This window comes from Desmodus rotundus, chromosome 2, assembly GCF_022682495.2.
Source record: "Desmodus rotundus isolate HL8 chromosome 2, HLdesRot8A.1, whole genome shotgun sequence".
Classification (NCBI taxonomy): Eukaryota; Metazoa; Chordata; class Mammalia; order Chiroptera; family Phyllostomidae; genus Desmodus; species Desmodus rotundus.
In genome coordinates, this window is record NC_071388.1 from 141181534 (window position 1) to 141206238 (window position 24705).

The following is a 24705-nucleotide window of genomic DNA, read 5'->3' on the forward strand; positions in this document are numbered from 1 at the left end:
AGCTGCCCATCTCTGCCCCTCCTACAAGTACGGATGAATGTTTCTTCTTTAACTCCTTGGTCATCAGACTTCCATACAGTTTGATTTTCTGGCAGTTCTGGTTATTTTTTGTTTTTAAATTTGTTGTTGTCCTGTTTTTAGTTGTGCAAGCAGTCAAAGTGTATCTACCTACACCTCCATCTTGGCCAGAAGTCTCCCAATAAAGATTCCCCACAAAAATCTTTTAAATGTTGCTTTGTTTGAATCAGGATCCAAGCAAGCTCTACAGATACTATTTAGACAATAGATCTCTGAAGACCCTCATAATACATAACAGTTTACTCTCTAAAACTTGTGATTTTTAAATTTAAAATATACATGTAATCATGCCTGTGGGCTGAGATGAGCACAGAATTCACAAGTTCACAAATCTGATCTAAATGGTGGGTGAGAGTTGTGCTCTCGCTCCAGGACAAAGAAAAGTACTTCAGAAAGGGATCTGGCTCCCTCTAGTGCTTTTCCAAATTATAACCGTGTCTGATTCTCAAACCAATTAAGGAAGAAAAATAATCCTAATGTAAATTGTTCTGAGCTCCATGACCTTGTAGCTGCATACTTCTTACATCACACTATTCAACTATGTGAAAGGGATTATTTTCTTCTTTGTAATAATGAAAAGTAACAGATAGTTGTTAAATGCCAAACTCAGAGTCAATTCCTCATGGTATTTTCTGTCATAGAAGATGTCATTCAAAGTAACACTACCATCATTTACATCAGACTGTCCCACTGCTGTTTCCAAAATACCCTAGTTGTCTTAATAATTCCTTTATTTCAAACTGTAATTGGGAAGGGGATAGACAGAAGTTTCTTGAAAAGCAATTTGATGTCTTATAGTTGCTTTTGTCATAGCATAGGATGAAAGAAATAACAGGCAGGTAAGATGAAAAAAGAAAAACCATGCACACAGATTATAACAACCCTAAGACTGAGACATGGCACCAGGTGGCAAGAGAAGGGAGGCATAGATACTCTTGTATAATCACCAGGTAATAAATTAATATATTTGAAAATAATAATTGATTATACAAAGTGTTATAATTGCTATAAAAATGAGAAAGCAAAGGCAAGAGAAGATACACATAATCAAGATTTGTTTGCCTTGAATAATTTTTATATCTATTAGTATATAAATATGCATCTTTTCCTACTAAAATGTTAAGCTATAAAGATATTTTTGTTTATTTAATGTTTAAAATTGGCAGTGCTCTGCCACAAGCCACTTTTTTTAAGAAATGCACCCCTGAAAGAAGTAAAGCTGAATTAAAGTGAAAAGCAGCAAGGTAGAAATTATACCCCATCTCCTTAATACCAAATGGACATCCCTAATGCAGAAATCATACAGAAATCTTCAGGGTACCGATAACTTAACTATTCAAGACTGGTCTCCTACACATGTGAGAAATCTTTTCAACTGCAATCAAGAGAATGCCAAATTTAGGAGAACATCATCAGCTTTGAATCCTTCATTAAAAGCTAAGGTTCAACAGCAAAACCTACTATAGCTGTGATTAAACATGCATTCAGTCTCTGGCCCACCTCAAACCTCACGTGACTGTGGGCAGCACTGATTTACTCCTGGCTCTCCAATAAAGCCTCAGGTTTTATTCTAGGCATGATATAAACAGGACCTACCAGTAACCGCTTTTAGTATTTACATCACTATCTATCAGGGTGACCTTCGCTACAACTAGACAGCTCAGATCTAGAGAAATGTACTAGTGTCAGATTGTTTTATTTTTGCAATTATATGCTGTGGGGATGAGAGCAGAAACACTAGATATTCCCACTGCAAATCATTCTGAGGCTGGAATGAGGAATTTTCTTCATATCTGGGTCCAGAGGAGAGACCACAGGAATGGGGCTGGTGGAAGGCTGCCTGAGAGAGGTGAAGGTCACCTGGATGCTCACAACTCTGGATTACCCTCCCAATCGGTGCCACACACCCCCACCACCCCACCCCAGCTAGAGGCACTGACAAGGAAGAGACCCCATCTGTACCAGCCCAGTGGGGCAAGCTGACACTTTGGAAAGTAGGAGAGTCTAGTTCTCCCACAGGTCACTTCCTAGAGAAATGACTGTATATTCACAGTACATTCTCATTATTCACGGTAGTTTTATTCTATAACGTGGCCATGAACGCTAAATTAGCTAATAATACTGAGCCATTGCTCCTAGAAGAAATACAAAGTTCAGCTTCCTCTGGTCACAGTATTTTTGTCAATCCATCAATAATAGCCTGCTTTATGTGTATTTCTGCTTAATGATGCCTTGTTTAATATCTACTGCTGATTCATTAACATTGAACTCATGTCCAACAGTGCCACAACTCACAACAGCTCGTGCCTGAGTGAAATTTGTCACCACAGGTGTTTTCTCCGTGTAACACATCACAGCCTCCTCACATGTGCGAGCACTAGACCGTACTTCGGCACCACATTGGGGGACCATTTTAAATGGTGAAGTCACCCCCAAAGAAGCACAGAAATGTGGGAAACATGGCGCTAAATTCCACAGAAAGGACACTTGTTTGCAGTGACAGCTGGCATAAGGAGGCAGAGCTTCACCTTGTTACACCTCGGCTGGGACCGCTGAGTCAGGCGACTCAGTTTTAGTTTATTTTATTTTTTTACCTTATGAGCATTTGTGGGCATGGAGGTTACAAGTAAGTTTCATCAAGTAGGTGAACCCACAAACACAGAACCCGCGAATACTGACGGCCGACTGTGTATGTGAGAAGAGAGAACTCTGTCCCTAAAGATGTTTATCACTAGGAGCTGGCCTACCTTGGCACGGAGTAAGTGAGTACTGCCTGACACTCCAGGCAGAGTCCTCTTCCTTCACCTGCAGAAGACACCCCCAGATCAGAGACACTCGCAGATCTGGATGGCCTTGTGGGCAAGGACCGCACTTGTGAAGGGATTTCAGCGTGAAGTGGAACCGAGGCTATGAAATGGGCAGTCCCACGCATGCGCCCTCAGAAGAACGGAATGTGAGAAGAGAGAGACTGACTTCTGGTAAATGCCTGATTTACTAAAGACCCAACAAGGTAACTCCTGACCAACGGACAATCGTTCCACATCCTCAAGCCAATGAACTTAACTGCTTGGACTCTGACGGCACTTGCCCCTTTTGCTCTCCTTCTCACATATACAGCCTGCCCAAAACCCTCAACGGACTTGCCTGAAGCTTGCTGCAGCTTGCGCTTTCCCATTGCAATTCCTCTGCTATTCCCGAATAAACTCAATTTCTGGAAATTCGAGCTGGCCTCTCTTTACTATAGGAGACAGTTCTGCGTGGCGTGGCCCAACTCCCACTGAGAAAGGCCGGAGGGAAGCAAGGTCCAGCACACAGGACCCACACCCTTGGATAGGTTCTCCCATGGGGAATCAGGCCCTCATTGTACCTAGGCCATTTTGAGACTTGCTTTTTGCTAAAAGTCCCTCACCCTGAATTGAGGCAGCAAATGTTTACTGCATACTTTAAAGTAACTTCCTAAAATCTATGCTAAACCGTCCAAGGACCAGTGTAACGGGATTAACCACTTTTCCCTTTACATTTGCAAATATCCTTCCTCTTTTATGTAATTAGCAACACCCTCTCCTTTGTTTTCTGTAACCTCCTAAAGCGAACCTGTGCATAGTAAATGATGATGGTCCTCAATGTAATGTGCCCAGAAAAGCAATAAAAGCCTGTCAAGGCAAGGGTTGATGCGCTCTCCTCTTGAGAGAGTGGCCGTGCCATCGCTTTTCCTCCACAGGACTCAGTACTCCTTGTGAATTTGTCCATTACAGCCACAACACACAGATCCCAATGAGAGCTGGAATGTGCATCAGGCACCCAGGAACAGGGACCCATTGCTACAAGCCACAGTTCAGGTCAACACACCAAGTGTTTTTCAGGAAGGTTGTAGGGTGCGCTGGGACTCCCTTATGGATGGAAAAACAGAGGGGCTCTGAGGAGATGGCTTTAGTCAAAGACACAGCTACCGAATTTCAGGACATGCCCAGGGCCAGGTATGGGGACTCCCAGACCAGAAGCCTCCCCAGAGACAATATCTCCCTTCCCAGGGACAATGTCCACCACTCTTGAGTCATCATTCCAGGTCCACAGGGTCACTGTGACTGTTCATATAACCGGATGCTTTCCCTACTGTCCAGAGGACTACGCGTTTTTCCAGAGACCACAGTTCCAAGCATGTCTTCCACCCACATAAAGGAAATGTACACCATCTCCCACTGGGAAAGCCAGTGGGAGCGAGGTCCTGCAGGCAACACCCACGCCCACGGACAGGTTCTCCCGTGGGGAATCAGGCCTGCATTGTACCTAGGCTGCTATGAGACTTGCTTTGGCTAAAACTCCCTCACCTGAATTGAGGCAGCAAATGTTTACTGAGTATCTTGAACTTCCTAAAGTCTGCGCTAAACCAGCCAAGTATTTTGTGTAACCAGCTCACGCACTTTACCCCTAGAGCTGTAAAATCCTTCTCTTTGAAGTAATTAGCAGCATTCTGTCCTTGGTTTTCTGTAAGAGGTAATCACCTACGCTGAACCTGTGCATAGTAAAGGAGGACTTTTCCCAATGTAATGTGCCCAGAAAAGCAATAAAAGCCTGTCCAGGCAGGGGTCCGGCTTTCTCGGGGGCTCTCTCAGGCCCTTACGCCCTCTCTCACGTACACAGTGCCCATGCCATCCCTTTATCCCCTGCAGGATGTCTCTAGTGCTCGGGAATGGGTCTATGGCTGCCACGGCGCACGGACCCCGCGGGCTGGGGTGGGCATCACGCGCCTAACTTCTGGGAAACTGCACAGATCCTCCACGCCAGTCCTCACCACTGCAGGGATTGCTGTGTTTTTCCATCCGTACGGGGGCTCCCTTAGGGATGGAAAAACAGAGGAGCATCCCAGGAGATGGCTTTAGTCAGAGACACGGCTAGCTCATTTCAGGGACAGCCCGGGGCCAGGTAGGCAGGGGGACCCTCGAACCAGAAGCCTCCCTTAGAGACAATATCTCCCTTACCCGGGGCAATGTCCCCCACTCCTGAGTCATCATCCCAGCTTCACGGGGTCACTGTGACTGGGTTCACAGAACTGCATGATTTCCCTGCTGTCCAGAGGACCACCCATTTTTCTGGACACCTTATTTCTAAGCATGTCTCCTACCCACATAAAGGAAGATTGCAAAAGGGAAGAACCAGGGACCTGCGGCCAAGACGGAGTATAGAGAACTCTTCCACGGGTGGGAAATGTAGCCCAGCTTCCACTGGGAAAAGCCAGTGGGAGTGAGGTCCTGCAGGCAAGTCCCATGCTCCCAGGAAGGTTCTTTTTTGGGAATCAGGCCTGCATTTTACCTAGGCTGCAAGGAGACTTGCTTTTGCTGAAACTCCTTCACCCTGGATTGAGGCTGCAAATGTTTTGAGTATCTTGAACTTCCTAAAGTCTATGCTAAACCTTCCAAGGACAAGTGTTACCTGCTTAACCACTTTGCTCTTTACATTTGCAAGTATCCTTCCTCTTTTATGTAATTTACAACATCCTCTCCTTTGTTTTGTGTAACCTTCTAAAGGGAACCTGTGCATACATAGTAAATGAGGATCATCCACAGTGTAATGTGCCTAGAAAAGCAATAAAACCTTTCAAGGCAAGGGTTCAGGTGCCCTCGTCTTGAGAGACTCGCTGAGGTGCTCCGAGGAGCTCTCCTCTGGATAGAGTGACTGTGCCGACCCTTTTTCTCCAAAGGACTCACTAGTGTGTGTGAATTTGTCCATTGCAGCCACAACACACAGATCCCGCTGCTGAGGGCCGGGATCCGCGTCAGTTTACCTCTTTATTCAGGATGACACACCGAAATGACAGAGCACTAGAGACAACCTGTGGAACCAGGATGGGTTCCCCTAGCAAACTGGGCAGGCTTACCACGTTTCTGCCCTTCAAGTCCCTCCCTTCCGCTGAGTAAGTATCCCTGGGATTTGAAAGAGAGAGAGAGAGAACCCTAGAAAAGAAAGTTAGGTCTTCTCACAATGGAAAAGAAAATTATGATTGTAGTCATTCGTTTATATATTTAAAAGGAATGTAACGTATACCCCAATGTGCTGAAACAGAATAGAACAGCTAAAAGGGTTTAAAGCAATTTCATGACTGTTTGGCATGGTCTGCCCTACCACTAACTGAAGAAGTATACCTCCACCCCATCCCCTGCCTCTGCAAAAAAAACAAAAAAAAAATCAAGGGGGAAATTTGAAAACTACAAAATCTAATATAAACTGATGTGAGAAGTCCTGCAAGCAGAAAACTATATACATAGAGTTAAGTGTTAACACAATAAAGCCACTGCTCAAACCTCTTAGGGAACCAAGAGGCTGAGTCTCCTACTGTCTTCATCCTGGACAGAAACCACACCCTCTTCTACCAGGCATGAAAAATACCAAGACGTAATTCTGATATTCCCTCCCAAAATAGTGCCGTGAACCAATGAACCCTCTGTCGGGAGCCGACAAACAGCCAACCCTTGACACAGTTGGGATGGGTGAGATGCATCTGCAAAGCAGAGGCAACTGTGGCTGGATTTCCTGTCTATCTCTTCTTGCGTGTCTGTTTCTGCTGTTAATAGGTGGTGGGATTTTTAGACACCTGTATTTCGGTCCTAGTGATCTGCAGAATTCCAATTAAGTTCTACAGAATGATTTCTTGGCCATAGAAGAAAAGTCCCCTATAACCCCTCCGCAGCCTACTTCCCCTTCCTATTGGAGGATTAATATTAGACAATGGGCAGACCAGCTGCCCAAAAAATGGAGAAAAATGTTACTAGATATCCCCCTTAGTACAACCCCCTCTTACCTTGGACAGGAGTGATAACTGACGGAACTAGATGGGTAAAAAAGCAAGGAAAATAGGTGAACTATTAATGATTTAAGCACGAGGGAACAAATACAAAGATCATCCCCTGCAAAGTGCATAAAGAAAGAACCTAGACAGGAAGACAGATGGCTGAGTTAGAAAGCCTAACCACATAGGCCCTTTAATAGTTCACAAATAACCGTTGTCTAGTCTAGTATATCTTTTTGACCTATGCCAAATTCTGTAAACTTTGTTAGACATCAAATGATCAATAGCCATTTGAAACTTTGTACATGTAGTTAATTGTGGTTGCCTGATTGATAGCCCTCCTGGTCAAAACAACCTTTGGTCAGTATGAATAAATCTGTAGAACTTTCTGTACATTTTCTTGGTATTTCTGTATAGACCTTTTCTGCTTGAAAACTCATGCCATGCACCTCTTCCTTTGATGTCATATAACAATCCTTATAAAAATAAAGCTTGATTAAATTCTGAGAGTTCAGTCAGACCCACAAGGATTGGCCATTCTCTGGCATCAAACTTGGTGTCCGACCCTGCATTCTTCGCTTGCACTGTCCATCCTTCATGGACCCTGAGACCCACCAAGGCTAGACCCTGGCAGCCCTCCTTTAGTTAAACTTCTGAACATATGGGAGACCCCTTCAGAGGGCATTCTCTTTTACAAGAGATGTCTTGTAACATCCAGCAGTGTCTTCCTTTCTACATTCTTCCTGTTACAGATAAAGACCTTTAGCAAAGAAAATATAAGGAATACTTTTCAAATTCTGTTACCATATTTGCTCTGAACTGTGGTGCGTTCTTTCCTATGGTTGATGGGAATGGTAAGAAGGGCTTCCTTTTACTACAAGGAGCCAAGCTCCAGGCTGAGGGCTTCATCTTATCATCACAAAATCTTAGGAGGCCATAGTTATTACTCCTATTTCATAGATGTGGAAACTGAAAGAACAAAGTCACAAGCTGCTAAATAGTGTTGCTAAAGCCCATGCTCTATGACTGACATAGGCAGTGTTCCCGACACAGAGCTGCCTGTAAGTAAATGATGCTTACTAGCTTTGGGGGAGAAAAAAGACACTTATTCACATCAGAAAAATAGACACTTAAGAAACAAAATATAAGTTAATATATGACAAAATACTAATCTTTTATGAGCTTAAGTAGTCTGTACCTATCACATAATATATGCTGTAAATGGATAAAAGAGAAGGTAAGATTAAATGTTTCCATGAAATTTCAGGGTAGGACACTAGCCTGATAGTATAAGCCTCCTGATTACCACTAATCATTTTAGGCAGATGAATCTGGTAGTGATGTAAAGGTTGAATTGAGAGCATGGGAGGTGGGTAGAGCAGAGCCAGGAAGGCCAGTTAGAATATTGCAACAACTCAGGCTAGGAGCTAATTATAGTAGTGGATCAAGTGAATTTGGGGGGGTTCCTATTCAACCCACTGAATCTAGTAAGGCATGACATAGGCCTGATCTAGGGTACTGGCCATGCAAACGGAGAGAAAAGGAAGGAGAGGTCCAGAGCGACTCCTTGTTTTCTAGCTCGAGTACCATGTTGGTGCCAACTCTGACATGAGACATTCCAAGCAGAGGGAGCCTTTTTAGGGTGTTGGTATTACCCAGTTTTTCAAATAATAACTACTATTTTTGGACATCTATTCCTTAACATGCTTTTTTAAAACTCACAGTAACCCTGTGGAATAGGTTGCAGCTGAGAATTCTGAGGCCAGAGGGGTGAAGGGACTTTCCCAGAATCGTTCCGCTTGACAGAGGTGACAGATGAGAGAGATGGAGTCAATGGGGAATATGGAAGAGAGCCCACTCGAGTGAAGGGCTTTCATGTTAGTCGGCCAGTGTTTATACCAGCAAATGTTTTAAAAGTAACAAAATCCAGGTAGGATAGTGAAGTTCCTTAAATTACTATTTTGTGGAACCTTTCTATATTGTTCCTAAGATGGCTTATAAAGGGAAACTCACAAAGCAAATTAGACATTTCCTTCCCTCTACACCTTTGTATCTCTGAGTCTCCTATTGAGAAGTTGAAGAATCTTGTCCATCAAATAAAAGTTGTAAAAATTAAGCTGCCCAAATTCAGCCGTCCTTAAACTTCGCATTCATCTGCCAAACCAGGTGCTGAAATGCCCACCCGCTTCATCCTTTCCCTGAGCTGGCACCCATCCACCAGTTTTCAGCCCCTAGGAAGCTTCTTCTGACACTTGTTAAAGAAAATTTCTCAAGATACAGAAATAAGGTACAAAATAATTATGTAGACCTTTTAATCCCATGCAGGACATGCTCTAATAGGCCCACTTGTGGGTCTCTCTTTTGGGGAATGTAACTTGGTTTCACTTAATATCACAATTGATTAGGACAATGACACTTTATAATTCTGTGAAGTCAGAAATTTGACTCCTAAAAAAGACCAGCAAGTTGTGATTATTTTTTCCATCTATAAGCAAAAACAGTCCCCTGAATCACAATTTGATAGCATTAGAGGACAATGATTAGTTTTGATCTTTCCCCTAGTGACTTTTTAATTCCATTTCTTATGTTCTTTTTGAACCAGCTTTTCATTCTGCTAGTTAACTCCTCAATAGTAACGTAAATAAAACTTAAACAAATGTTCATTACCTTTTTCTATGAGAATTATGCCAATAATTTGGAAATGACTAGGTAAGAATTGACTCCCCAACCCTCTGCCAACTACTGGTATAGCAAGCACTACTGTAATGGCTTGTTCGCCTGCCTCTCTGCCAGACTTCGAAGGAGTCATTGAACATTTTTGTCTTATGTCCCACTGCTTTCTCCAGAACACAGCAAAAGAGTTGTCCCAGAGGATGAGTTCAACAAAAATTCCTGAGTTTCTTACCCAAATGCTTCGGAGCCCTTTCTCCCCCTCTTCTCCTTTGTCCGTCACGATCTCAAACTCCTCCATCTTTTTAAACTTGATAATGGCTCCCTTCACAACCTGCAGCCTCTTTGAAAAGTATCAACCTGTCTAATTAAACGATAGGTTTTTCTCTCAATGGCAGACCTACAACAGGGTTTAGGCCTGACAAGTCGGGACTCACATCATCTGCCTGGACATCGATAACCTTCCAAAATAAATTTTAATAAAAATCAGTACCACTGCTTTCAAAAAAAGACAGTTTTTATAAAAGGTAGAAATTGGTTACACAATTAGCATATTATAAGGAGAGTGCCATAAACAAACTCTAAAATGGACAACAATATGTAAAAAGACCAGAAATACATAATCTTCTCAAGCAGAAGATGTTGTACCTGTACCTTTAAATCAATTACTGTTCAATTCTTAGCAGATCATGGAATGAGACAGTATTCTGATCCAGCTCTTTGTTGAGAAACTATCCTATTGGCATTTAATATCTGGCAATAATGAATGCCTTGGTAGGTACCAAAGATAACTCTGCCAGTTATTAATTTTTTGACTCAGCTTTAAAGTTAGCTTATGTACATCCTCTATAAAAATAGATCTGGGCCCTTTTAAAGATTTTCTTTTGTAGCTGATAGGATGTTAGGCTTTCTCAGTAGAGGGCACCAGAGGGATATTGCGAGAGAAAAGTCTTGTTCTTGCTTCAGTGTGTTCAATTGGCAGGCTACCCAGGATCCAGCTCCAAGTACCCAGCTCCCTCAGCACAGGCGGCTTCTCCACTATCAGGCCTGTGAATCCCGGGCAGCTTCTCCAGTGTGCAGCCCCTGGCACATGGGCCTCCCCAGCACTCGGTGCCTGTAGTGTCTAGTGGCCTGCATCACCCAGCCACCAGTCACTTCATCCCCTCAGAAACCCCTTCAACTGTTGTGTAATGGAGTTCCCCTGTGAGATACTCCTGGGAAAAGAGCCTTCCAGCACCCTAGAGGATGGTTTCCAGCAAGATCCCCTTGGGCAAGCCCTCCAGCAAGGGCTGGCTTTCAGTTCTAGGGGCAGAGGGGGCTGGGGAGTTCTTTCTTGGGTGCTCTATCTAAACTGCTCCTTTATCCTTTATTCTTGTATTTTTTAGAGTTTTCTTTTGTCTTGATAATCAATCCCTCATTATTCCAATCCCCTTATAGTTAACAATTCTTTATATTACGCTTTCCCTGTTCAAATTACTGTGTCTTCTCCCTCCTGATTGGACCCAGACTGAGACAAAGTCCTTGAAGCAAAACAAGAATGAAACCCCCTTTTAACTTAAAGATACTTTATTGGGTTGCTTGATATAAACAGCTGTTTCCTGTGATAAGTGTTTATTCATACAGAAATGAAATATCATATTTAAAGAAAAAAGAAATTAGTTACATATTTTGGATTTAGATTGCTGGGGAAAAAATGAAAGCGTACAGAGGTTCCCCTTAATCTTTTCTACTGGAATAAACAATTCCAATCATTATAAGCATGATTGTCTACTTGGAGCTACACGAGATGCATACATCTTATTATTCTAGGAGCGCCTCTGCAGTGCCCCCAGCTACTTAAAATAGGCTTCACCCAAAGTTAAATTCAGGGTAGTCCTAAACAACTTAATGACTTATAAGCCCTGGCTTCCCTTCTTCACTAAAGAATTTCCATATCTTGTCATCTTTAAGGTAATACTTCTCAATTGTTTCAGCAGGATTTTAGGAGACTAGCTCTTTTAAAGGGAGAAGCACAGCGTAACGATTAAGAGTACAGGCAAGTTACATTACATCAGTGCAATTGTTCCCTCATCTGCGAAAAGGGCAGAAACACAGCACCTGCCTCACAGGATTGCTATCAGAACCGAATGAATAAAGATATGAAAAGCTCTTAAAATTATGCCTGGCAAATAGCATTTGTTACTCTTTTTGTATTAATAAATGTTCCCTTTTATTTATTTTCTTAATGTTTTATTTATTGATTTTAGAGAGAAAAATGATGGAGAAAGGGAGGCAGAAACATCAATTTGTTGTCCCACTTATTCATACTCTCATTGGCTGACTGTGCGTGCCCTGACCGGGAATCAAACCCACAACCTTTGCACATGGGATGATGCTTTAACCAACTGGGCTACCCAGCCATGGCAATTTTTCTATTAGTTCCATATGTGAAAATTGTGACATTTTAAAACTGTTTCATTACAGTTTACTTTCAATATTATTTTGTATTAGTTTTAAGTGTACAGCATAGTGGTTGGACAATCATACACTTTACAAAATGTTCCCCCAATATTTCCAGTACATATGTCATTATCTTCATCATCCATGATCTTACTCCTTAAATGTTGTTGCTCTAACAGTACAGTTACAAAATAAAAGGGGGAAGACAGACTTATAACAGGAGAATGAAAATTTTATGTAAGCACTTAGTTAGGCTGAATAAAAATGTCCCATCTGTCCAGTAGCCTGGTACCGATGGGATTTAGTCAAGTAATGGCTTAACCTGTATTAGAAATACTTCCCAAGTAGCTTCTCAAGTGACTTTTGGCAGCATTCTTATTCTATTCAGAATAAATACAAACTTTGTGAATGCTATTTGCCAATGGCATCATCATCATCATCTAAACTTCTCACATCTTAGAATTAAGGCTACTTCTTTTTCTAAGAATTTGAGGTTGCAGAGAAAGTGAAATTTCTTCAAAGTTTAGTGACTTTTTTTTTTCCCCAAAGTTTTATACCTTAGATATTATCTTTGTAGCCACATAGACTGGGTTTAACCCCAGCCCCATTCCTTGTCAGCTAGATAACCTCGGAAAAGTGTTTTAACCTCTCCAAATCCTGGTTCCTCCCTGTAATGTAAGGGGTTACGTTAGGCATAGCAATGCCTACAATGAAGCACAGTCACAAAGATTAAATGAGATAAAGTGCGTAAAGCTAGTGTAATACACAGCGTCATCCCTGCTCAGGAAGGAAAGCAACGTCATTATCATCCCTATTGCTGAGATTCCATTACCTAACTGTTTCCCTTATTAATTTCATGACCTCTTTTTTAAATGCATAAACATCAGAAGAAGGTCCTATAATGTCAACGTGTGTCTCATAAAACTTAATCAGAACGTCAAGGTACTTCGAACTTAGTTGTTCACATGCCCACCTAATATTTCTTTTCTCTCTCTTTTCCTTTCCTTCTAGAACAAATGAATCTTTTCTAAGCTCAAAGTGAAGAGCATGTGAATATTTCTCAATGAACTCTTTCACAAGTTTTTCATGGTTTCGCTGAGAGCCAACTAGAGCATTTCTTATGCAAATTGTGGTGATTTCACCATCTACTCTCTCCTGACATAGAACATGATATTTTTTCAACATGCTTTCATAAAAATTGCCCTTTTTCAGGTACTGAAAAACATCTGTGTCAAGAACAACTATCTCTCCACTTCTAGGACTCTCGGGCACTGGGCGCCTGGGTGTCTCCAAAGAGTTGCCACTTCCCTGTGGGCTCCTTCTGGGGCCCTGTCTATTCCACTTTTCCCGCTCACTGGGAAAAGCCCTGTTTTTTTCTAAAAGAGAACATGCTTTTAATAGCAAAGATTCTTTCAGCTTCTTGATAGCCTGAAATGATCCTTGAACGGAGATTCTTCCATTGTCTTCCAAAGAACTGAAGCACAAAGTTGGATGTTTCCTTTTCAGGTCTCTTACCAGGTTTTCCAGAAAGACTTGACTCTGAAAAATGGAGAGATCAAGTATAGCATTGACCGAGCTGAAGACCTAAAATTAAAGAGAGGGGAATTAAAACAGCACTGTTTAGTGGAACAGACCACATGAACACATTCTTCTTCTGCCTCTGTCTCTGCAGCAGCCCATCAAAGGGACCCCACAGCCCCGTGGGGCCCACAACGTCCAATGTGGGATTCGCAGTCCCTCACTGCATTCCCCAAAGCAGAGGCGGTCGAGGAATTTTTAGAGGCAGAATGTTTTTTTGAAACAAAGTCTGAAGCAGAATCCATAGATACACACTGTTCTGTCTCTGCTCTGGAGGTAGGGGCCCCGTACAGGACCCTCCAACAGTGAAGATGGCTGCACAGAACCCTGTGTTTCTTACCAAATAAAGTTTCAAACCAATGCTTTGAATTTTAACTTTTTCCTCTGATTTCTGCCTTTCCTGCATCTTCAAAGCTTCTTTTTAATGGTCATGCTAATTGGGTTTTTGTTTTTTCCCAAAATAAATTTTTAGGTAAATACCTGACATCATCCATGAGAGCATAAAAACTCACTGTCACTGTAAAAGCATCACTTGGGACATATGGAAACATAAACACAGACCAGGCAGTAACCAAAAAAATGTTAAAATACAGGTTTGGCCTTTAACACTGACTCAGGTTAGGGAGTTGGCGCTTTCTGCCCTAGAAGTCATGAGGTGATAGTGCCGCACGTCTCCTGTGTAGGGAACGCTTCGCAGAAGATATGGGATCCAGGTCTACCGGTGGGCCTCCAGCATCACACCTTACCTTTTCACTCAAATGAGAGACTATGAGTTGAATGTGTCCAACCTTCTCTGCTAGACAGTGTTTCTCTTTTCTGATGACATTCTCTGCAACTAAGTGGAAACAATGCCATCAGAAGCATTACAGCCTGATACACTAATAATTATTTTAATTAATAATAATAGAGATGGTCAAGTCTATTATTTAGAATGCCTAAGTTTTTTTCTACATATTCCCCCTGAATTCAACTTTTAAATGGTTTTTCCCTTCTACTTTAATACATTAAAATTCATTTATGTATAAATATGATCCTAGTCACACTTTTAAAAACACATATGTATATATAAATAGAAAACAAACACCTAGATTAATCAATCAATTAACATAATCAGTCTCTGTTAATTATGGCCCCAAGAAGACTTCACCTTCTTAAATACAGGACACCATATTGCCCTGGTTTTCCTCTAATTCACTGGCTGGCCTGCTCAGTCTCCTTTGCTAGTTCTCCTTCTCCTCCCATTCTCTGGATGCTGGCATGCCTACACCTCAGGTCTCACACCTCTCTGCTAACCTACACCCACCCCCTGAGCAATCCATGGCTTTAGACACCATTCCTACAGGCATCACTTTCAAGATTCTATCTCAGCCTGGACTTTTCTCCCTCTGCCTGTGGGAATCTCTATTTCATTATTCTAATGGACATTTCAACGACCAAAATTCAACTCTAGATAACCATCTTTTGTCTAAAAGTACTCTTCCTCCTGTGTTCCACACCTCAGAAAATGACGCCTACTCATCAGCAAATTCTGAATGCCCACTAGTTCTTAATCACCTGACCCGCTACCACACTAGTCAAAACCAGGCACGACCATTAGCTTCCCTTCTCCACACGGCTGACGGACTGACCATCCAAGAAAAGGCCGTGACATTTTGTCTGTCCTCTGCTCAAAATGCTCCAACAATTCCCTCTCACCCAGGATAAATCCAATCCAGACACCTTGCCTGGACCCATAAGCTACTTAATATTAACTGGGTCCCCAGCTACCCGTCTAACCACATCTCTCACTACTCTCCCCTCACTCATTCCACTCCAGCCACACAGCCTCCTTGCTGTTCTTCGAGATGGCCAGTGTGCTCCCCCTTCAGAGAATTTTCCTGTCTTCCCTTGGCCAAGAGTGTCCTACCTTCCCCTCTATCTGCATGAGTCATTCTCTTACTTCATCCAGGTCTGCGCTCTAATGCCACCTAAACAGAGTTGTTTTCCTGCTCACACTTTCTAAAGTGACACCCTCCATCACATCCTCTCCCTTTATTCGGCTTTATATTTTTTCATAACACTCAGGTTATATATTATTGTATATAAATAAAAATAAACCAACGGCAACATTTCATCTTTTCATGCTAGTAGTATTCCGTTGTACATATGTACTACATTTTTTTAATGAATCATCCGTCAAAGAACACTTGGGTTGTTTCCCTGTCTTGGGTACCATGAAAATGCTGCAATGAACACAGGAGTACATATATCTCTACAAATAAGTGTTTTCAATTTTGGGGGGTAGATACCAAGAGGGATTGATGAGTCATAGGTAACTCTATTCTTAATTTTTTGAGCAACCTCCATACCGTTTTCCACAGTGGCTGCACCAATTAATATTCCTGCCAGCAGTGTACAAGCGTTCCCTTTTTCTCCACATCCTCTCCAACACTTGTTATTTTTTTAAATATATTTTATTGATTATGCTATTACATTTGTCCCATTTCCCCCCTTTATTCCCCTCCACCCTGCACACCCCCTCTCACCCACATTCTCCCCCTTTAGTTCATGTCCATGGGTCGTACATATATGTTCGTTTTATTTATTTTTACATATAAGTTCTTTAGCTTCTCCATTTTCTATCCTATTCTTAACCTCCCCCTGTCTATTTTCTACCTACCATTTATGCTTCTTATTCTCTGTATCTTTTCCCCTCTCTCCCCCTTCCACTCCCCCAGTGATAACCCTCCATGCGATCTCCATTTCTGTGATTCTGTTCCAGTTCTAGGTGTTTGCTTAGCTTGTATTTGTTTTTTCTTAGATTCAGTTGTTGGTAGTTGTGTGTTTGTTGTCATTTTACTGTTCATATTTTTGATCTTCTTCTTTTCTTAGTAAGTCCCTTTAACATTTCATATAATAAGGGCTTGGTGATGATGAACTCCTTTAACTTGACCTTATCTGGGAAGCACTTTATCTGCCCTTCCATTCTAAATGAAAACTTTGCTGGATAGAGTAATCTTGGATGTAGGTCCTTGCCTTTCATGACCTGGAGTACTTATTTCCAGCCCCTTCTTGCCTCCAAGATTTCTTTTGAGAAATCAGCTGACAGTCTTATGGGAACTCCCTTGTAGGTAACTGTGTCCTTATCTCTTGCTGCTTCTAAGATTCTCTCCTTACTTTAATCTTGGCTAATGTAATTATGATGTGCCTTGGTATGTTCCTCCTTGGGTCCAACTTTTTTGGGACTCTCTGAGCTTCCTGAATTTCCTGAAAGTCTATTTCCTTTGCCAGATTGGGGGAGTTCTCCTTCATTATTTTTTCAGATAAGTTTTCAATTTCTTGCTCTTCCTCTTCTCCTTCTGGCACCCCTATGGTTCAGATGTTCGAACAATTAAAGATGTCCTGGAGGTTCCTAAGCCTCTCCTCATTTTTTTGAATTCTTGTTTCTTCACTCTGTTCTAGTTGAATGTTTATTTCTTCCTTCTTTTCCAAACTGTTGATCTGAGTCCTGGTTTCCTTCCTGTCACTGTTGGTTCCCTGTAGATTTTTCTTTATTTCACATAATGCAATCTTCACTGCTGCCTGGGTCTTTTTTATGCTGTTGAAGTACCCAGTGAGTTCCTGGGGCATCTTGATAACCAGTGTTTTGAACTGTGTGTCTGATAGGCTGGCTATCTCTTCATCGCTTAGTTGTATTTTTTCTGGAGCTTTGAACTGTTCTTTCATTTGGTCCTTTTTTTTTTTTCTGTCTCATCGCACCTGCTATGTAGTAAGGGGCAGAGCCTTAGGTGTTCACCAGGGCAGGGCAACCCACATGGCTGTGTTGTGACGCTATATGTGGGGGGAGGGGTCCAAGAGGGAACAGTGATGCTTGCTCCACTCTTTGTCGGTTTTCAGTCACTTCTCCCCCTACCCACAAGCAAATTGGGCCCTTCTGGTGCTGATTCCCGGGTGGGTGGGTTTGTGTACATTCTAGGACCCTGTGGGTCTCTCCAATGAACTCTTGTGAGGCTGGGAGTTTCTCCCACTGCCACCTCAACCCCTATAGTCTTTTATAGTCAGAGGTTTTGAGGCTTTATTTCCCCGCACTTGAACCCAGGGTTGCATGGTCTGTCTTGCTCCCCAGTTGTTGCTCCCCAGTTGTTACTCCCAGTTTATCTGCACACAAATGGGGGACCACCCACTCTGCCAGCAGCCGCCTCGCCCGGTCCACCAGCCACGCCTTGCCACGAGTCCTCTCCATCCATCTCTGCCCCTCCTACCGGTCTGGATGAATGTTTCTTCTTTAACTCCTTGGTTGTCAGACTTCCGTACAGTTCGATTTTCTGTCAGTTCTGGTTGTTTTTTGTTTTTAAATTTGTTGTTGTCCTTCTTTTGGTTGTGCGAGAAAGCACAGTGTGTCTACCTGTGCCTCCATTTTGGCTGAAAGTCTACAACACTTGTTATTTCTTGTCTTGTTGACAACAGACACTTGACAGACATGAAGTGGTCTCATTGTGGTGTGTTCTGCATTTTCCTAGTGATGTTGCACAACATGGACGGACCTTGAGTGTATTATGCCAAGTGAAATAAGTCAGATGGAAAAGGACAAGAACAATATGATTTCACTCATATGTGGGATATAAAACAAAAAGCAATAAACAAATGACACAAATAAACAAAAACTCATATATACAGATGACAGAATGGATGTTACCAGAGGGGAAGGGTGGTTGGGGGAGGATGAGGAAGGTAAAGGGGGTCAAATACAAAGTGACAGAAGGAGACTAGACTTTGGGTGGTGAGCGCACAATGCACTGTGCTGTATTGTAAATGCAGTCTGGGTGTTGTATTGTAAAAGTTGAATACCAGAAATTTACATAATGTTATTAAGCAATGTTACCCAAATAAATTTAATTTTTTTAAAAAGGGCATTGTTGTGCATAAAAATAAGTAAATATAAACATAATTATAAATATATAAAATACAAATAAATAAATCACCCAAGGTATTACATATACACTTTGTTTGTTTATTATCTGTCTACCCCCACAGCTGTATGCTTCATGAAAGACAACATTTTGCCAATTTCATTTATTGCTATAGCCTCAAGACCTGGAATGGTAACTGGCAAATAACAGGTACTCAATAAACATGTGTGATGTATAAATAAATAAACCCACTCCTCTCTTTCTCTTTCCGGGTTACCAATTCAACATATAAAATGTTAACTTCCAAAACACTACAATCCCCCTATAATAAGAAATAGTAATAAGTCCTTTCCACCATCCCTGATGAAAATGACATAACTAATGGTTACAGATAAAGGCACTGATAATCAATAGTCTCTTGGCTCTCTCTCTGGACCCTGTCTTCCCTCAAGCAGAGCAAGGTGTCTCCTCCTCCTATGTAATATGATACTTTCACCTCCAAGAGGCTGGTATAAGAGACTCATCTTCCTCTGGCAATTTATTCTGTCAGTCACTGGGCTATAAGGAAGGCTGCCTCCCTTCGTGAAGCAGGAGGGTGAATATGATCTGCAGACCCAAGTTCCTCACCTGTGTCAGAGATGGGGGTGGGAAACACAATGACTCCACCTGATCTCAGACCCAAGCCGTATTTCCCCAACCTGGCTGTACCAGTAACCAAACCTATTTGTTGTCTTGAACAAAGAGAAGGTAATGGTACAATCACAGTGCTGAAGCCACCTCAAAATTCCCAAAGGAATTATCTTGTTAGTGAGATTAGAGATCATTTTTGTGGGTTTTTGTTTATTTTCCATAACTTCCAAATTTGCTACAATAAAATGTATCACTTTTATCCTAATATATAGACAAGTCAAAATTTAAAAAGAAGTCTTCAAGACCTTGCCAGTTACTAGCTACTTTATCATGAGCCATTTGCACATATATTCTAGTTAGTGCGATATTGTGCCACTTTAAACTCAGAATAATTTTTTTAAAGTCACTTTAAACTTTACCAATCCCATGATTCATTTTAATGATATTCGATTTTCAATTTCATTATGGAAGTGTTTTTAATATTACAACAGTCGGATTCAGAAATACCTTTTTTTTCTTTGAATGTTACATATGCAACTCCCTTGGTTCTTGTTGGGTATATCACATCTTCAACAACTCCACCCTCATTAATATCTTGGAAATGAATCTTCACTAATGTGGTCAGCAACAGATCATCGAAATGGCCAGCTGGAAGACCAGCAACTACAACCGTTCTTTCTGCTTTGGATTCCTTGACATTCAAATCTGATGCCTGTAAGAGAAATAGTAGGATGTTCTTTAAAATATGTAAGATTCTATTTAATATAGGCAACATCACATACCAGCGGGAGAGGCAATTTTATTCAATAAAGGTACCAGTGCAGGTGATTAGACACTTTTAGATCAATCGATAGATAGATGGACAGATAGGTAAGATAGATCCTTGCCTCACACCATAGACCAATATAAACTCTATGAATTCGAGAGGTAAATGTAAAAAGCAAACACTTTTTCTGCATGGAAAACATGGGTTGATGTTTGTCTGATTTTATAAAGACCTAAAAATAATGGAAATCACAAAGAAAAAGATCAAGAAATACACATTTGAATTAAAATTTAAATTGTTTAAAAAGCCAAGCTAACCACAAAATATGGTAGTTTGAAGATGGCTGTATATGTTCTTGATTGGGTAGTCCAAAGTTGATAAGCCAATAAGAAACACATCCTCTACGTTGTTTTGGTCAGAATCAGGAAAAGGTCACCATAAAAAAAAAAAACAACCCTGGCAATAACACTAGGGCTGCAGCGGAGTAAATCCTGCCTTCAAGCATCTATCTGAGATGGAATTGAACCACTAGGAGTACATCCTAGTGCAGACCCTGCCACCACGCTGGGCACAAAATACTACCTACAAGCAGACCCTTCCCTGGGCTCACTCTTTGAACTTCTCATATTAGCCAGTTAAGAGGCTTATATCTAAATGTCTTAATTTGTCCCCCATTCTATTTAGGGCGGTGGACCCATAAGCTTCCCTCAATGCTTATAGGTAGTCTAGCCTGATAGTACCAGAGCTCAGATATAACCTATCCTAACTTACCCCCAGGAAGGACAGGATGTCTTATGGGCCCAAGCAAGGGTGAGCAGATCACAAAGATGTTGAGGGCTCTTGGGTGAAAGAACTCTGTATTCAAAGTAGGACGTTATTGGGGATAGTCAAACTACTTCTGACCCCCCAGGTGAAGAAGGCAACGTAAGTACACAGTGTCCTGTCCATCCCAAGAGCACCTTAAAACTAAAGTAAAAAATAAATCAATGAATAAGCCCCGTTAAAGGGAGCAATAAGCACCCTTCACTAATGAAATTAGTGAGAGATTTCAACAAATTTCTGGAAGACTGAAAATACATAGAAGTATATACAAGGATACATATAGCAGAGGGAAGGAGCTAACCCCAAGTAAGAAAAAGGGGTTGCAGTGGAAAGGTGACAAACTTCAGGCACAACCTTAGAGGTGAAAAAGAGAAAAAAAATGGATCAGTTGAAAGCCAAAAAGGTAAAGCATCTGCTCCAGCTGTCTCCCCACATTCCCTCCCCCGGATGTATATGTACATGCACACACTACAATGCAAGCAGCTGCACGACAACCTTGGGAAAGAAAACTTGAGGATTATTATGCTTGAAGAAAAAAAACTGAGGGAACACACTAGGGAGAATCTGACCTGCTGGTAAGGAAGGGTGCTGGCACCGCAGAGCAAGTCTTCCCCGCTTTCTGACGTTGGAAGGGCCCCAGCCTAAAGACCACAAGCAAACTAAAGTGCGCCGTAATTTGGAGTAAATTATGGAAGAGCAAAAACAAAAAAGAAAGAGAGAGAGAGAATCCACTTGACAGAGCTACTAGGGACATTTCCCTGTAAGTGGTAAAAGGAGAAACTCACGTGACATTGGACCAAAAGGAGGAAAGGATACGCAGAATGCTGTATCGCCCTGCTGTACACAGTATTTACCGTCTGCATAATAAACACTCCTTGGTTTTTAACTTTTAGACTAATTCTGTTAAGTCTTCAAAATGCCAAAGACTTAAATATGATTACAGAATAAAATAGAAACATGTAGAACAAAGGCAGACTAACAGAGTTGAGAAAAAAGATAGAAGGAATAATAGTCTACCCTAACATTACAGAATCACGTAATACTACTTAAATCTTAAGTATATTATGGAATTTACAAATATAATCCAGAGTAGATTTTTTTAAGGTTTTATTTACTTTTTAGAAAGAGGGGAAGGGAGGGAGAAAGAGAGAGAGACATCAGTGTGTGGTTACCTATTACATGTCCCCTACTGGGGACCTGGCCAGCAACCCAGGCATGTGCCCTGACTGGGAATCAAACCCACGACCTTTTGGTTTGAAGTCCAGCACTCAATCCACTGAGCTGCACCAGCCAGGGCAGAGCAGAATTTAAAATAATATTAAAACTTTCGAACGTGGAAGGTGGGAAAAGTCAGACATCACTTGAGTGAAATTGTCATTTATCACAGTAGAAATGCAATAGTAAACGACTGAAGTCAATGACAACTGTCCCCCGGATGCACTCTCTCAGCACCTCTTTGGAGTTTCAGCTGGTAGCTATTAAAAGAAGGTGGCAACAACGTACCTGTTAGTGAGTGTGCAACTGAATTTCTTAGAACATATACTATCTTCTCAATTAATTAACAAATAATTAAACATGGGTTCTATGTTTGGCAATATGCTGCATACCATTACACTTACAAAGAAATAAAGCATACTTCTTGCCCTGAAGTTTAATTCCACCATAAAAATTTACTGAGTATGTATTATGTCGGGGTGGGCGGGGGGGGGGCACTTGGATAGGCCTTAGGATTACCAATATAAAAAATTAAATTAAAAAATAACTAAATAAAAAGACCTCTACCTTATGGATGAGAGACAGACACTTGCATAAATTATTTCAACAGAGCTTGGTAGGAACAAAAAGAGGGAGATCTATTTCACTACAAGAGGAAACACCAATGTCCAACAATTTGAGGATGCAAAATCACTCACAATAAAGACGCTAAAATACGCAATAAATGACAGACAGGATTAGGAAGCAAGATTAATTCTGGCTTATGCAGTCAAAGAAGCTTCATGAAAGAGAGGCCACCTTGGCCGCGGGTTTGGTCCCGTCAGGGCACTTACAGGAGGAAACCAATTGATGTTTCTTGCTCACATTGATGTTTTTCTCTCTCTCTCTCTTCCTTCCTCTCTCTTTAAAAAAGTCAATGTAAAAAAGTATATATAGCCTGGCTGGTGTGGCTCAGTTGATTAAGCTCTGGCCTGCGAACTGAAAGCTCGGGTTAGATTCTGGGTCAGGGGAGGCGCCTCGTGGGCCCAGTCCCCTGCTGGGGGCCTCCGAGAGACAAGTGATGGATGTTTCTCTCTTTCCCTCCCTTCCCTTCTCTCTAAAAATAAATAAATAAAATATTTTTTAAAAAACATATTAGGGTGAGTATTCAAAAACGAGAGAGAGGCCTGAAAACTGAGGTTGAATTTTAATTAATGATCAAATTTGATTTAAAAAAATTTTGGTAGCTCAGTTGTTTTGAGCATCATCCACATAGCCAAGGTTGCGGGTTGGCCAGGGTACCTACAATCCCCAATGAATGTATAAATACGTGGTACAACAAATCCATGTCTCTCTCTCCTCTCAAATCAATAAATCAATAAAAACAAATGTTTTAAATGCAAAGGAAGAGTTCACAGCAAAAGCAAAAAGGTGCAAAGAAAAACTGTGAATTAATTTTTGTAAGTAAAGCATTGGGGAAAAATAAGTGTATCGGTTATGCTTTTGTTTATATTTCTTTCATTAAAATCAGTGGTTTATTTTCACTGACGTTGCCTTTATCACCACCCATTAAACAAAATCGCACTTGCATCTCACAATACTTTTGGCATTTCAGAGACCCTGGCATTTCTAACCAAGAACGAGGGCCCTGCCTCTGCTCTCAAGCGCTTGATGAAGAAAGCAAAGGGAAGGCTACCTCTGGAACTTGCGAACGGCTCTTGGTAGCTAGCACAGGGGGTGAAAACACCGAGCCCTTTTGGAGAAAGAACTAATGCCACAGAGAAAATTCCCACATTCTCTCTGATGCAGACGAGGCATCAATCTGGATGGTAGCCCAACTTGCGTCCTTGGCTTGAATCCTTCCTCCTGGCCCTTTTCAAAAGGAAACTGGGGCCTCCTTCTGGTTAACTCCTTCCACTGGTGTTCACCAAAGCGGGGAGAGTTAAGGGGAGCGACAGTTAAGCCCTAACACTGCCTTCGAAGCGTCTCCTTGACGAAACAGCTGTGTCCCGGGCGATGCGGCACTGGGTGCGGGAGATGGCCCCGGGGTTCGGTCCCTTCGGAGTCGCGCCCCCTGCGCATCCCGCGGGGAATTTCAGATGCGCGGTGTTGCACTCAGGCCCGAGCAGAAAGGCAGAGAGTCGTTTGCTGGAGGGGTTGCCTCCGGGGCGGACGGCTCTGCCCCTGCCGAGGGCCCCTCCGCGCGCAGCCGAGGCAAGCCCCGCACCCTCGCCAGCCCCCACCAGACCCGCGTCCTTCTAGGGGGCCAGAGCGACAGAGCGGGGCGACCCTGCCCTGCAAAATCAAAAGCAACTTGCCATGGCGGAGTAGAGAAGCGCCCTCGGAGGCTGGCGGGACCGGAATCTAGATGAGCTCGCGCGGCGGGGCGGGACTAGCAGGCAGGTTTTGGTTTCGGTTTTTTTAGTTTTGTTTTTTTCCCCCCAACTCGCTTGGAGACTATGCAAGATATTGGCGGCCCCTCCTCCCCATCCGCTGGTGTGAGGCCTCGGGGTGGGAGCTCGGACCCCGACTGGCTGCTGCCAGCGCCCTCCCGGATGCCCTTGGTAGTTTCCCAACAGTTGAAACGGTGCAAGAGTGAAGACATGATGCCCCGGCGGGAATCCGCGATACTCTAGGGTCTGCCCTCTGCTCACTGGAATCTGATCCTCCTTCCTACACCCTCACCTTGTCCCCAGCCGTCTTCTCACCGCACCACACCTGTGTCTCCTCTTCCTCACCTGCCCAGTCCAGGGCCAGTCGCCAGACACAGCCAGGTGTGCAGGGCACAGAATGCAAGCGCACGGTCCCTGTCAACAGGGAGCTCACCATCTTTACCACCACTCCAGGCTCGGACT

General features: G+C 42.4%; 1 protein-coding gene across 1 annotated transcript; it reads right to left on the bottom strand.

Annotated features, from left to right (window-relative positions):
* Positions 1-10264: 10264 nt before the first annotated feature.
* On the bottom strand, positions 10265-24458 carry RBM43 (RNA binding motif protein 43). The gene is made up of 4 exons (XM_024569751.4): positions 24169-24458; positions 19576-19780; positions 14296-14384; positions 10265-13555 (listed from the first exon to the last, which is right to left on the bottom strand). Exons 1-4 carry the CDS (start codon positions 24169-24171, stop codon positions 12800-12802), a joined length of 1053 nt encoding a protein of 350 aa, XP_024425519.2. The 5' UTR covers positions 24172-24458; the 3' UTR covers positions 10265-12799.
* Between the last annotated feature and the right edge of the window lie 247 nt (positions 24459-24705).

Coding starts and splice junctions, on each gene's coding strand:
- RBM43 (XM_024569751.4), bottom strand. Junction 14,385..19,575: donor AACATTCAAAGAAAAAAAAG/GTATTTCTGAAT, acceptor GTTTCCACTTAG/TTGCAGAGAATGTCATCAGA. Junction 13,556..14,295: donor TCTCTCATTTGAGTGAAAAG/GTAAGGTGTGAT, acceptor CTTTAATTTTAG/GTCTTCAGCTCGGTCAATGC.